Genomic DNA, 14,123 nt, shown 5'->3' on the forward strand with positions numbered 1-14,123 from the left:
AATATTACTTAAATTAATATTTGTATAAAAGTTGGTCTGCCTGTTAATCAAAGATTTTGGATTAATAAAGATTTAATATGCAGTGGTGGTCAAGACAAGTGACGGTAGAGGGCGACAGTCGACAGAGCACTTTCATTCAGTCTTTAAATGTTTGGCGTTTATCACGCTTAAATGTTAACCCATTCGAAACCGGGGGTAATTTACTGTAGGTCATCTTGTTTCGTGTTTTACTGCTGCTCGGTTAGTAATTAATCCTGGTTTCGGGATTCCACACTGTAAACGTAAACTCTGGGTTAACGTTCTTATTTATTTGCATATTCATTAAGTCAGTAATATTCAGTGGATGAATACAGCTCCAGAATGGCATATTGTGACCTGTTTTAAAAACTGCAGGTCTGTTTGAAAATATCACCAAGTTCACTTTGGTAGGCTAGTATTACTTCTTATGAAACTTAAAAGAATAATTATAATGCCTCTTTTACAGTGCAGTTCATCGGGATGTTTAACTGTTTCAGTTTTGAATGCTAAACAGCGCGAACGTTTCTGGAGCTGTAGACAGAATTGATATTTAGGGAGAGAAGCACTGAGGCAGTTTTATTATTGGTTGTCTGTTGCTAAAGAACTCAACATTCCGGCATCACAAATCACACTGTAATTGACACAAAGTAGTGTGGGCTTCTATCAACATTTTAATCAAAGGTTAAAACATTATCCCATCTGCGTTGTTGGACAGCACATAGGTTAAAAAGACTCTTCCATAGGACTATTAATCTTTACAAAGAGGTTGAAAACATGAGCAATTCAGTGTGTGTTGTGTCTTTTTATTATATTCAGTGAAGGTTACACAAGAACGTAATATGTTTGTGATGCAGTAACTGTGTAGGCTGGATGTTTAAAATGGGAGTCTTATGCTTTGCATAACAAACCATTCACCTCCTGTGACATACATAAACACAAAGAGAAACCCCAAAACATCATATGTCCAATGTATGTAATATGTAATGTTATGACTGTAACAGTGTGCTGAAGTGCTTTCTGGGAAGGCCAGAAAGGAAAATGGATGTTGCATTGATATAGCTACTGTGGTTTCAGTTGTACAACATATTATTACTTAATGAAACCATGAGAGTTATGCAATGAGAATGACTATACCTGCATTATTGCATATTTACTAGGATTCTAGCATAAAACCTAACCAGTACTGCCAGTAAATTGTCTCTGTCTAGTCAAAATAATTGCATCTGCTAGTATTCAGTATTCAGGTGATTTCTAATATATAAAAAGGCAGCTGAAATCCAAGCAAAGACTGAAGCAGGAGAGTGATTTTGGATTAGATGTTGCTTTTTGTTGAGGCCCTCCCTCAGTTCATAAAACATAAATCAGGGCTCATATGATGTTGTTTTAGCAGTTGCCATTAAAACATTAACAAACACACCAAAAGCCCAAAGGAACTTTTGGTCACATCCTTGGGATTGTTTCGATTCTTATAATCAAACGATAATTTTGCATTGAAAGGGATAGTTCAACCAAAAATGAATATTCTGTTATCATTTCCTCACCCTCATGTTGTTTCAGACCTGTATGACTTCTGTGGTACATAAAAATATATATTTAGAAAAATGTTTCATTGTTTTTATTTGTCTGCACTATGAATGTCAATATTGTTTGGATCCCAGTGTTTCTCAAAATATCTTTTATCTTCTGAAGAAATAATTAAATGTGCATGTTTAGAGCGACATGAGGTATATGATGTGAGAAAATTATGACAAAAGTTTCTTTTTGGGTGAACAATGTAAATCTCTCTCTAAACCTTAAATAGACAGTATGTAACTTAATAGAAATCTTGATAGAAGTTCAACAAAATACTTTCTAGAATGACTAAAACACCCACACAACCTAATGTAAACAATTAGACTGTAAATGCTATTTTTATTTTGTCTCTCGCCACTTCTCTTTTTATTAATAAAAGGCTACATGAGAATGCTCTGCAGAGTGTGGGGACCAAACCAGATCATCTGGTTTCACAGTTTGTGGAGTCATGTTTCAGTTAAAACAAACAAACAAACAAACAATTGTTTCCATGATGTGAGATGTGTGACATCTGTAAACTTCCTGTGGCTAGATTGCCATCATACTTCGCCTGATTATTGGCATGCTTGCCCTTTGGACACCATCTTCAGTTTTTTTTTTTTTTGTACTTCACTGAGAGAAAGAGTGGCAGAGAAGCGAGATGGAATCTCCTTCCTATACAAGATGCTGTCCTTTATGCCTTCTTTGATGACCTAGATAAACAGTGATAGAGGATTTAAAAAATGTGACTAGCATAAACAACCCTTAACATGAAGCTAAAGAAACAGAGATGTTCAGAAACTGATATATGCTATAACTAACTGTAATGCATTGCAAACGTTTTTCTTTAAAATATTGTTTCCAATTAAAACTGCGAGAACAAAGTAATATTATCATTCTAAGTTGAATGTTAAAGGCAGGGTAGGTGGTTTGGTTCAAAACATTTTTTTGTTATGCTGGTTGAAAGTCTTTTCACATCCCAATAACAATCACTAAGTGAAGTGGTCTAAATGTATTTATATGTATTTAAAAAAAAAATGTTTGGTCCGAGGGCTACGATAGGCTGTCCTACCTCCCCATTCATGTATGTATTTGCATACCTCCATGCACCCTGATCGCACAGACATGATATGTATTTCATTACGCTATTGCAGACCTAGTGAGAATGGAAGGTGTTATTATTGTAATATTATACACTTTACTGTTTTCTCACCAGTGAATGAGATGTGAAGTAATCTGATAGCATTGCATTCAAGCCTCCACCAACAACGACGTCTCTCATCGTGTCGCTGGTTAGCCTCCGGTCTGTCTGTGCGCGTTCATGTGTTTTGGAGGAGGCATGGCTGTAAAGAGTGATTTGTAGGGAGGGTGGGATCTTATGCTTGTCTATGCTTGTTATCACCTACCCTACCTTTTATATAGAAAACGTATAAATCAGCATGTACAGTATCTGAGCTAAACTGACCTCTATGTTATTAAGCGTGTTGAATTCCATAAGATCTTGCAGCTGGGTGAAGGCTTGATTGGAATACTGAAAATTAAAGGTTGAGTAGGGCGTCTCTGGGTCATCGAAGATGTCAAAGTCTGCAAATTCTCTCTCTTTGTCCGTCGTACGTGGAACACCTTCAACATTTTAAAACATTTAGATTAGTTTTCTTTACAAGTTTTCTTGACTAATTTGAGATGTTCGATCTTTTAATGACATTTCTATATGCAAAGCTGACTTTTACATAAAAAGTTCCCTAAAAACACAGACGCGAAGACAAAGAACACTGACCTGGGGCTTTGAACGTCCTGAATTCGATATTGACCAGGACAAAATGGATGATAGTGGGGCAGTTCTTTTCTCCTGGTTTAGGTTTAAATACATAACACTCTTTCATCCCCTCCCGATCAAACACCTTTGGGTCGATCTTGGGAAACGGAAGTTTGTTCATTCGTGCCCATTTCTCAGCTAGCAGAAGTTCCTACAAAGGAACAATCATTTACTAAACTTATGTGTCGTACAAATTGTCTGTGCATGTATGAGCATGATTTTACATCATATGCAGATTAAATAATCAATAAAAGTAAATCACATTTATTTACATTGGCAGGGTTCTTTATACTACTAAATTGATATACATATAAGTTTCTTTCTTTGTTTATAATAAATTAAATAAATGTATGCATTTAGCAGATGCTTTTATCCAAAGCGACTTACAGTGCATTCAAGCTAACATGTGTTCTTTGGGAACTGAACCCACAACCTTTTGTGCTGCTAACGCAATGCTCTACCACTGAGCCACAGGGACACTACAATTCAAAATGAACATGTTGAATTGCTAGCCCAAGTACTAACCTTAAATGGAAGACTGGAGTCGCTCGGTCGGGCAGAAAAGTCAAAAGAGATGATGAGGTCGACACCTCTCTGAGGCCTTAGAATCAGAGGATAAGGCAGGTTAAAGGTCAAGCCACTGTCCACCATGTGAATCTTCCTGCTCTTTACGTCTAACGGCTCGTAGATCCGGTCAAACTCAAATGGGTCTGAAAGCATCCAACATTAGAAAAGAACAATAAGCGAACACTTGAGATGAATTCAGTAAATTTAAATGACCATAACAAACATGAACTCTTACCTGTGACCGCATCGATTTCATCCTCCATGGGACTGACGGCCTCATTGAAAGGGGAACATGGCACATCGTTGTTGAGGTTTAAGCCAAGCATGAAGTTGTGTACCTTTCCTGCTCTGCCTTCTCGTGTTTTAAAAAGAACCGAGTCACTGAACAGAGAGCTAACCATGCGCTGCATCCAGCTCGCCTGATACTCGTCCTCTGCAGGTGTAAGGCAAAACCAAAATCATTATATTTAAGGATTTGCACTGATATTTTGATAGGGTGCTGTGGGATCCCCCCCAAAAAAGCTCATAGATTTTTATTTTTTTTAACAATGAGTGAAATAAATTTGTCATTATTATTGTAATATTTTCCAAATAATATTTTGCACATAATTCAAATGTTTCTATTTTTTCTTGGCATAAATTTGTTTTTTTACATGCAAATATATACCTGCCTTTATAATTTAGGAAGGAGGGGATTTTGGGGGTCCGTGGCATTGAAATGTTTGGAAATGTTTGCAACTAAGCTACTTAATGTGTCGTGTAGATGTTGTAAAATCCCACCTTTATGTGGGACTTCATCATTATCTGGACTGTCCTCTCCTATAATGTCTTCCGGTTTGATCTGTTCTGTAGAAGAAATATGCAAATGAGCATCAAAGCCACAGTGTAAACCAGCTCGAACAGACGTCTTCCTGAGAGTGTCACAATCTCTTAGATCATCCCAGAATGAGTGTGTGTGCCAGAATGTTTGCATGCGATGTGGGCCTCACAAATGTTGCTTTATTTAAGCACAAGTTCATTGGTAATCACACATTGGTGTAGCTGTCTGATAACATCACAGTTTCGTTCCATCATTCATCAGACATGCAAACACTAAAGGCACCATCATTCTGCAACATATTCTTCCACTTTTGCTACTCTGACACAACAAGAATATTATTAATACAAATGCATACATTCAACACACAAGGGGAAAATAACTTTCAATGAAGGACGTTCACATTCTACACAAATCTGTGGAAATTTGAGTGGCATGCAGATCAAAACAGACTTTTCATGGATCTGTAATTAAGCTGGTGATCATACCTAGTTCTTCCTCCATGGTACTGCCATTGGTCACATCATTGATTCCCAGAATTCTGTTGATCAGGATAGAGAAGGCACTGCCCCACACACCTGTGCAACATTTATAAACACACTGTATCCCGTATACTAAAAAATAACGTTGTATTATTTTACCATATTTCACCTCAAAATCTAAAAAAAATAAAAAAAATAAATGAAATCCAAAATAAAGTTCAAATGCTACCATGGTGTGTACTTCACATTGTGCTTTATAACTTCACTTTATGCTTTAATTAATAATAATAATACATGAAAATAAAATAAAATATAATATTAAAATAAGCTTTATTTTTTTCACAGTGACTGTCCTGAATTTTGCGTGTGTGTGTAACACTAACTTTTCTTGTATCACAATACAGTAAGGATGGGAATATTGTAAATGACTGAACCAACACCCTTAAATCAGGTGACATTTGACTCTGACGGTGAATATGCCACACTGACAATTTCACTTTCTTATTATTCTCCGCATACTACTAAGTGAAATCCAGAAAACAAAGACTCTTTACCCATAAGGAAGTGAAGAGGGTTCTCTTCATGCTTCCTGACCACGTTACCCCTGAAAAACTTGCTTCCAAAAAGGTCAGGGGTCATGAAGGTTCCATATTTAGCCATTCCGATCTCATATGGACTGAACTCCACCCAATCTGTCGGTTAAAACACGCCAGTCAAAACACAACCGCAATAGAAATGTATGCACAACCAACAGGAATCTGCAAGACATGCCCATGACAACAAATAAAAACTAACGATAACAATAATAACAGGAAGCCAAATTATATCTATGGGTAAATTATAATTTTGGACATCACACCAACACTAGGTTCCAGGATACAGAATGACATATTGCATATTTCAAATGTTTTCTGTCAATGTGCGAAAGCAGATTTCAGCTTGCTGAGAATGTTGATAACGCATTTTAATTTTGACAAAGGTAGATGCATGAAACAACCAAACGAAATAGCTTTTGTGTGAGTGGGCCTGCATGAAAATTGAATGACGCTTTTTCAGACAAAAATGATTAATCAGAGTTGGAGGTTTTGACAGTTTTCACAGTTTAAGTCTATTGTGGAGGTAGGAGTGGTTCGGATGTCTTTCTGTCTCCTAGGATTATTTTCGTACCTCAATGAGTTGTGACGTGAGGGTGATTCTCTTGAGTGTCTCAGTATCTGAATAGTTGCTTTCATTCGGCCGCAGTTATACAAACTGCACTGATGCATGTTTATAACAAAAACAAAATACCTGAGACAGGTGTGCTGTCTGAATTTTTTTTTATTTTTTATAAATGACTTGTTCTATTAAAACAGGTATTTGCATTAAAATGCAACTCACATGTGATGTAAATCTGTTCTTAGGTAAGATTCATCTATTTACTATTTTTTAAACCAGAAAGCTCACAAGGCTTGACCTGCTCAGTCAATTGCAACAGAAATAGGAGAAATGTATATGGCCTATATTCAATTTGACCTACCGGTAAGCCCCTCCCTTTGAACACAGATGAGCCAATGACAGTTGAGTATCATTTGCACAGGGAGCAGAACTCGGACATCTTTAGGTTTCAGCGTCATAGAGAAACACTGGAAGATCCTAAGCTCGCATCATTTTTATGGGGTTTATGCTTCAAAAATGTAAATTAATTTAATTGTACCCTGCAATACATGAACAGTGTAGATCCGGGATGTTGTCATCTGTGATTGTGAGGAACGTAACATGAGGTTTCTCCCACTTGCATTGTGATATGTGATCCCTCGCTTGCAAATTAAGACCCACAATATTTTTCCCATTTCCTTCTGTGTCCAAAATTGATCAAAAAGATATAGGGACAATGTTTTCACACTTACAGCTGTCACTGTAATACAGTTTGCAACTGTTTGTCCAAGGGAGCAACAGTAACTAAGGGGGCGGGGCTTACCGATAGGTCAATTACAGGCTGACAGACAAACCTTTAAATGACTAAAACGTGTGGCACTTCAGGGCTTTCTTAGGGATTTAGAAGAACAATACAAGTATGCTCTGAACTAAAAAAAGACATTTTACATGCTTGTTCACATTCTTACACTAATCTGCTGACGCAGTTGGATTCTCACCAGGCAGTTCAACAGGTCAGACTACTATAAATAGCACCCCCCTCCATTCAGGTAGCTGATAATAGTCTTTGTATATTTCCAAGGGATGTTACTACCCTACACATGTATTTGCCACAACTGTTTATTTTTATTTTTATTTTTTTTTAGGAAGAAAATAGTCAGCTATTCTTGACATTGTAATCATAGATGTTTTGACACAAATATGCATGCACAGATACTAAATAAGACATTCTGAAATTCATGTTAAATTGTTACAATTTGATTTGCAATGAAAAGTTTGCAATAATGTTTCAGATAAGGATGGTAATGGGAATATGCACGCTTTTACCTGCAAACTTAAGCTCAGAGACATCTGGTTTTACATGCAGGCAGGTGAACAAGGGCAGAGGAGCCTGAGCTTCATTTATCTTTTCCTGCAACTCACTTAACTTGATGTCCATCCTCTGTTGAGAAAGCAGAAAGAGAAAGGGAGCGTTTGTATTGCCAGACGAGTATTGTGCATTTCTGAATCAGTTAAAGGCAGGAAGAAAGCAAACTCTCCAAAAGATAAGATACTTACAGAGGGAATAAGCGTTTCACCTATCAACATCCCAAAGATATCTGTGAAGGTAACAGGCTGCCCTGTGGTCTTCTTGCTCCACAGGGCATGTACGTAGTTAGTGATATGTTTGGGAAGGAGTAGACGGAGAGGGTTACTGCTCACAAGATTCATCAGCTCCTGGTTGATCTGCTCTGGGCCCTTAGTGGGGAACTCTGGGTGGGAGTACAAAGTGGACATGTACCTGTGGAACACACAACAGCAAATGAGCATTTGAGTAGGAACTGAAAAAGATAAATATACAAAATATACAATATACAGAATTAAAAAAAAAAAAAAACTTTGTTAAATGTCCTCATACCAGGTGGATCCAGAGAGGCCAGCAACATATGTGACACAGTCCAGAACTCCAGACTCATACAAAGCCTTCATAACCCCCGAAAACCCGACCATCGCCCTGAAACCTCCCCCTGATCCCAGAACAGCAATCACTGGGACCTGCACAAAAGACAACACAAATATTAATGACAGAGTAAAATTGCTACCAAAATACTAACAATAGGGTACCTTTAAAAAAACATTCAGTAAAAATAATAATTGACCGTGCAATTTACTGCAAAGAATGTCCTCTAATGATCTGAGATTAATGTAATAATCTAAATGCATGTTATAGATCTGATTACGAATGATTTATCCATGCATGTTTTATTACTTTGTTTTCACTTTTTGATTAAAGGAAGTTGTAACTCGAAGTTGTAACTCGACACACTATATTTTTATTTTTAATGATCTGTTTCCATGTCATGTACATCACTGCATAGAAGGTTGCTAATTGAGTTACACTGTGTATTTAAGAACAAGGAAAACGTGGCAGCTAACACTGGCATTGATAGATTACATATCAAACAGAAATGTGTACAATTGACCTACTGTTGATTCCAAAAGTTTATGTTTTGTATTTACATGGTGCTAACAATCAAGTGACAGAAATCGTATTTATGTTTAATATGCTAATAAGGGGTACATATCCCAACGTTTAACCCCCTCCTAGTGTTTTGAGTGCCCAAAAAAGCACTATATAAATGTAAGGAATAATTAATAATTATTATTATTAAGATGTGAACGAAGCATCTTTAAGTTTGTGCTCTGGATCCTTAGCCATAATGTTAACATTTCTAACAGGAATGTAACTGTATTGACTATGTGACTGATTCCATTTAAATGCACAAAAGCAGTTCAACTTTCTTCATTTCCCGCCTGTGGTCTGTTTATTTATTTTATGAAATCATCCTGTATTACACAAGCCCTATGAGTTTTCACGTCTTATCTAAAACTTCCTGTTTGGATATAAATGTCCAATTTTGACATGCAGAGCCAAGACTGAACTAGCAAAGGAAGAAATGTGACAAAGAAAACAGAAACTTGACAATGAAGGGTGTCTGAGATAATTCCAAGACAAAACACTGTCAGTCTACAAAGTGCTTATTTTATTAAGAGCTTTAATGAGTACTTTGTCGAAGCTGCTGGATGTTGCCAAATAGCTTATCTGGTAGATGATGACTTTCCTAACGTTATGTGGAAATCTGAGCTGTTGGAGGGAATTCTGAGTCAGCAGTGCTACTCAATTGTCTATCTTTTCATTGTATTGTGTAATGAATGTCTTGATGTTCTACTGTATTTCATTAGGTGTTTCTATTTTAATGACAGTATGGTGACATCTGCATTAAACAGGTACTGTACTGTGTTTCATGCAACCACACCCCCCTTGCTCACAAGAACAATAGTGTCACATCATCACAGTGGACCAGAATCAGTCTGATTCTTAAAATGAGCCTTCATGAGGAAGCAGTCAATGAATGGGTGGTACCTCATGAGCAGATGAAGGAAGAGAGGAAGGTTCCTCCATGTGCAACAATTTCTTGATGCCCAGCATGACTCTATCACGCCGATGTTGTCTGTAGAGCATCTCTTTAGGGCACAGATCCAGATCGAACCGCAAGTCCATTGATGAGCTGAGGACATTGAAAAAAGGGGTCAGATTTATGATGCTTCAAAATTATATATTATTGTACACAACTCACAGAAGCCATTTGTTTATTGTGATACGTACCACTCCTCCAAGGAAAGCTCTAAGTACACATTGGTCATCTGTGAAATGACAGACATTGTTATTACATTATTATAACATACATTATTACATCAGCAGAAGAGGAAGTGTTCATCGAACAGATAAAACTTACTTTTCCTATAAGAAACGACACCAGTACTGTTTGTCCAACTTTAAGTTTAGAGATGTCATATGAAGCCGTACCCAACATTTCATCCACAACATAGTTAGCATCCATTAATGTCAACTGGAAACAAGAGACAGAAACAATATCATTGATTCGACATGCACTAAGAACAGTGCGTTCCAAAAGACTGATCAACATTTGAAGATTTGAGGGAAGGTTCAAATTACTACATGAAGTTGGAAAAAACAAGATATTTTGTTTAAAATGATATTTCAGTGTACTGCAATCGGGAAATGTGTATTTTTTTCATTGTTAAAAAAACATTCTCCTATCCCAATTAAATATGCAGATAGCCTACATTTTGAGGTTGATGTACTTTGACTTCTGTGGCACTTTATAACATTGGTCTGTTTTTTTTTTTGGGGTGGGGGGTTGTTTAAAGCTATGGTTAATGTTTTCAACAATGGTAAACAAGGGCAAACCTATTTGGAAACAGTCATTCTGAGTTTCCACCTGATCCAACTAGTGGGCCAGAAATTACACATTTTTACACCTTTAATATTAATTTATTTTCCTCTTCTGTGGAGTAGATATCAAATGACACTAATATAATGACAAGTGATATTGAAGAAGAGCTGATTAAGTTTAGATTTGGTCCAGAAATTAAATTTGTTTCTCTTTACCTGAAGCACATTGTTTTGGTTGGGGTCGAGGATGAATTCAAAGGCCTCATTCCATTCTGGATTGATGTTGTTGTCTATATGTTGTGTTTTCTTTCTGCTCTCTGGGGAAGTTGGGATGAACAACTCCACATATGGGTCGGGGGTATCCACTACAAGCATGTGTTTAGTTAATGTGTTAGAAACAATAATGAATAATTATTTTGTGAAATAATAAATCAAGGCAATACATTATGCTGTGTGATGTGCAATTCCTGTGCCTTAAGTACCTAAAATTTATATTTAAAAGTATAAAATATAATTACTCACACAAGTCTCCAAGAGGTCCCTTAGTAACATTTTCGGCCCGCAGCACTTTCACTTTGAGTTTGTGTGAGATCTGCTGTTCAACCTAAAAAAGTGTATGCTGGTGTGAATAACTGTGTGAGCTGGTGATTAACATGTCTTTTACACACCAATACATCATCATTTTGAGGAAGTTAGCCAGAAGATTAAAAATGTCTCTCTTAAACTTGATAGTAAGAGAATTTTTGTGGAGCCTGACAACATAAAAACAAAGTTTGATGTGCGGCTGGTAGCATATGATTTGTCTGTTTCTGTTTACATATAAGACTACAAAATGAGTCCACATAATTTAGCTTTTTACTTATAAGCCAGCATTGGCCAATCTACCTTAAATGCACGATGAACCAAAAAACGGCCACAAATGACATATCATGATATCCACATTGATGCACATCAGCATTCTACATGTAAAATTAACATAAATACAAGAAGTTCTTGAAAAACCAACATAGTAGTTTCCCAAAAAAACATCTGTGCTGATAAACTGCCTAATATTTTGGCTTGCTAACTTGAAGGCCACACTCCACTCACTGGTTTAGGTATTTACAGCTATTCTTATGCATAAATATGAGGTTTTTCTCTTGCTTACAAAGATGTGATGATCTGTTTGTGACATGGTGCCTCCACCACTAAATTAGACAAAGTGTCCGGTTATTGGAGGAATTCCTCAAAGAACTTTGCTCCCAGACAAGGTGTCTATGCCACTGGACATCTAAATGCACAAAAAATAAAAAAATGTCAAACATGTTCATGATGTGAATAGGGACATACAAAAAAAAATTACATGTGATGGAAAGAGAGGTTTGGGGTTATATACGGTACATAGTCACAAAGAACATGTTGTAGCCTACATGACATACGTTTTTCTAATACAACTAACAATATTCTTATGAAAGACATGGTTAGGATTGTAAAGAAAGTGGAAGAATTGCAAATTCTAAATAGCAACAACAACAAAAATATTTAAATGTAATCCTTACCTTGCACTAAGAACCAAATGAGCATGGCATTGGTGCAAGTGTGTGCATGTTGTGTATGTGAAAGAGAGAGGCTTGTCAGATGTACTGAAAATAAGTCAAAATAATAATAAAACGGGAAGTGTGCAGTGAGTCGGCAGAGACAGTGTCTGTGGTTGGATGAAGTTGTTAAAGTCTAAGCCGCATACCGAAACTCACTGAGCAAGAAGTAACATATAGCTACACTTGTAAACTGCAATGACTACTACAGTCAGCATATGCTTAGAAGTCAGTATTATAATTGCAAGTATTATGCGCAGAATATTGTGCAATCCAGCGGAAGCTAAAATTGCGGGAAGATGATACACACGGCAACTTTTCTGAGCAATGTTGCTTGGGCACTTTCCCACTGAGAATGGGCAAAACATTTATATCTGTTTATTTTATATCGGTCGTGGGCCCTGTGTCTCACCTGGTTGCCCGTTGACGTCAACATCTCTCAAAATTTCCCGGCTACATTGCTCAAAAAGTTGAGTGTATCATCACCAGCCTAACGGAGAATGTCAGGTTCTCTGATTGGCTCAATCAAATCCGTCCATAAAAACGTCGACTCAAATAGACTACACATCAGTCATTGACCTGACTGGAATTTGAGTGACAAAAGACGCTTTTGATGCTAATCGGAGCGTGTAATCTTTACGCTGAGCCAGATCACGTTCACTTCACTGCAAAATGGACATGGTCACGTAGACATTTCAAGACACAAGACAAATCAGATCGATCGGATGGTGCCTCAAAACTCTCATTATTAACAGTAACACATTATATTATATTATATTATATTATATTATATTATATTATATTATATTATATTATATTATATTATATTATATTGCATACTGAACTATTTTATTTACGTATACTAATAAAAGCTTTATTTAAATGAAACTCCTCCAAATCTGTTATTTAGCCTATTAAATGTATTAAAACTACGACATGTGCTACTCCGATATTGCACACTATCTACAGTATGATCTTGCTAAGAAAAAGTTTCAAGACTGAAGATCTGAATCGGATCTTTCATCTGTCAGCAGTGCCGTTATATCCCAAAACTCATGCAGCAGTTTAAATTTAGATGAACGGACATGTGCTTTTGACATTTCAACAGCATATTCTGAAACGAATTGAAACTTTTTAAAACATGTATTGCCCTCGGACTGTCCGTAGATTACACTTACAGAGCTGGTGTTTTCCTCGAGCTTCGCATCGCTATTTTTACATTACGATGAGTGACAGCTTATCTGCAGTAAACAACTAACAGACTGAGTAATTGACCTTTGATCTTACCCTGGGCTGGAGTGAACCTCAAACCAGAAATCTTTAGGGGGAAAGATCAATCTTTAACACCGAGAGTGTGCTTCTATCAGACTATAATTTTAAAAAGAAGAAGAAGAAGAAGAGGAGGAGGAGGAGGTTCTACGACAGGCTTCCTGTCTCTTCGTCCATCAGCATCGTCCTTATCCTGCTCTGTGTGCAGTTTTCATATTGCAGACGGATTACACTTTATTGTAGAGTAAATTTGTTACATAGGCTGTAAAAATAAAGCACAAAAAGTTACAAAGGCAAATGTCTTTAGGAGGGAAAAATGTGCACTGGAAATTTCGTGCAAAACAACCATAAAGAAAGAGTGATGTTTTCCCAAGGTAACAGTCAGGAGAAACGATGAGGAAAACAGGTTTCTCTTGCTAGAAGAATTACTATACGCAGTTGAGTCATTCATTTCTGCCACCAGGTGGCAGTTCCACTACATGAACTTCAAAATGTGATAAAAAATACAATTAAAAAAACGTGGACGATAAAGATTAGGCTAATGGAAAAAATAGATAGATAGATAGAAACTTTGTAAGTTTATTCAACATTTTCTACAAAAAGCTAATGTAGGCTAGGCTATTAACGACGTTAATTTAATATTGTTTACATGTTTAAA

The 14,123-nt window shown here is 36.7% G+C and overlaps 1 protein-coding gene across 4 annotated transcripts; it reads right to left on the reverse strand.

Annotated features, from left to right (window-relative positions):
* Positions 1-802: 802 nt before the first annotated feature.
* Positions 803-13,585, reverse strand: pla2g4ab (phospholipase A2, group IVAb (cytosolic, calcium-dependent)). Of its 4 annotated transcripts, XR_003278603.1 has the most exons (19): positions 12,161-12,933; positions 11,770-11,892; positions 11,145-11,226; positions 10,839-10,987; positions 10,162-10,275; positions 10,032-10,069; positions 9,789-9,933; positions 8,283-8,419; positions 7,943-8,165; positions 7,712-7,826; positions 5,806-5,943; positions 5,258-5,347; positions 4,733-4,798; positions 4,188-4,385; positions 3,911-4,095; positions 3,347-3,536; positions 3,035-3,192; positions 2,783-2,912; positions 2,159-2,282 (listed from the first exon to the last, which is right to left on the reverse strand). XR_003278603.1 is itself a non-coding variant. In XM_026233070.1 (18 exons), the coding sequence occupies exons 2-18, from the start codon at positions 11,794-11,796 to the stop codon at positions 2,145-2,147; spliced, it is 2,193 nt and encodes a 730-aa protein (XP_026088855.1). In that variant the 5' UTR covers positions 11,797-11,892; positions 13,484-13,585; the 3' UTR covers positions 803-2,144. The 4 variants fall into 4 exon arrangements, 3 of the variants coding, with proteins under 3 accessions (XP_026088855.1, XP_026088856.1, XP_026088854.1); XM_026233070.1 differs by lacking the exons at positions 2,783-2,912; positions 12,161-12,933 and adding an exon at positions 13,484-13,585 and having other exon boundaries at positions 803-2,282; XM_026233071.1 differs by lacking the exons at positions 2,783-2,912; positions 12,161-12,933 and adding an exon at positions 13,375-13,451 and having other exon boundaries at positions 803-2,282.
* Positions 13,586-14,123: the final 538 nt, after the last annotated feature.

Source organism: Carassius auratus, chromosome 45 (assembly GCF_003368295.1).
Source record: "Carassius auratus strain Wakin chromosome 45, ASM336829v1, whole genome shotgun sequence".
In the NCBI taxonomy this organism is placed as follows: Eukaryota; Metazoa; Chordata; class Actinopteri; order Cypriniformes; family Cyprinidae; genus Carassius; species Carassius auratus.

Bases quoted from the DNA above. Each gene is read 5' to 3' on its own strand.
- pla2g4ab (XM_026233070.1), bottom strand. From the start codon at position 11,796: ATGTCACAAACAGATCATCACATCTTT. The intron at 9,934-10,031 runs GTACGTATCACA...CAATGTCCTCAG, and splicing joins GAGCTTTCCTTGGAGGAGTG to CTCATCAATGGACTTGCGGT. The intron at 5,348-5,805 runs GTAAAGAGTCTT...AATGTTGCACAG, and splicing joins CCCTCTTCACTTCCTTATGG to GTGTGTGGGGCAGTGCCTTC.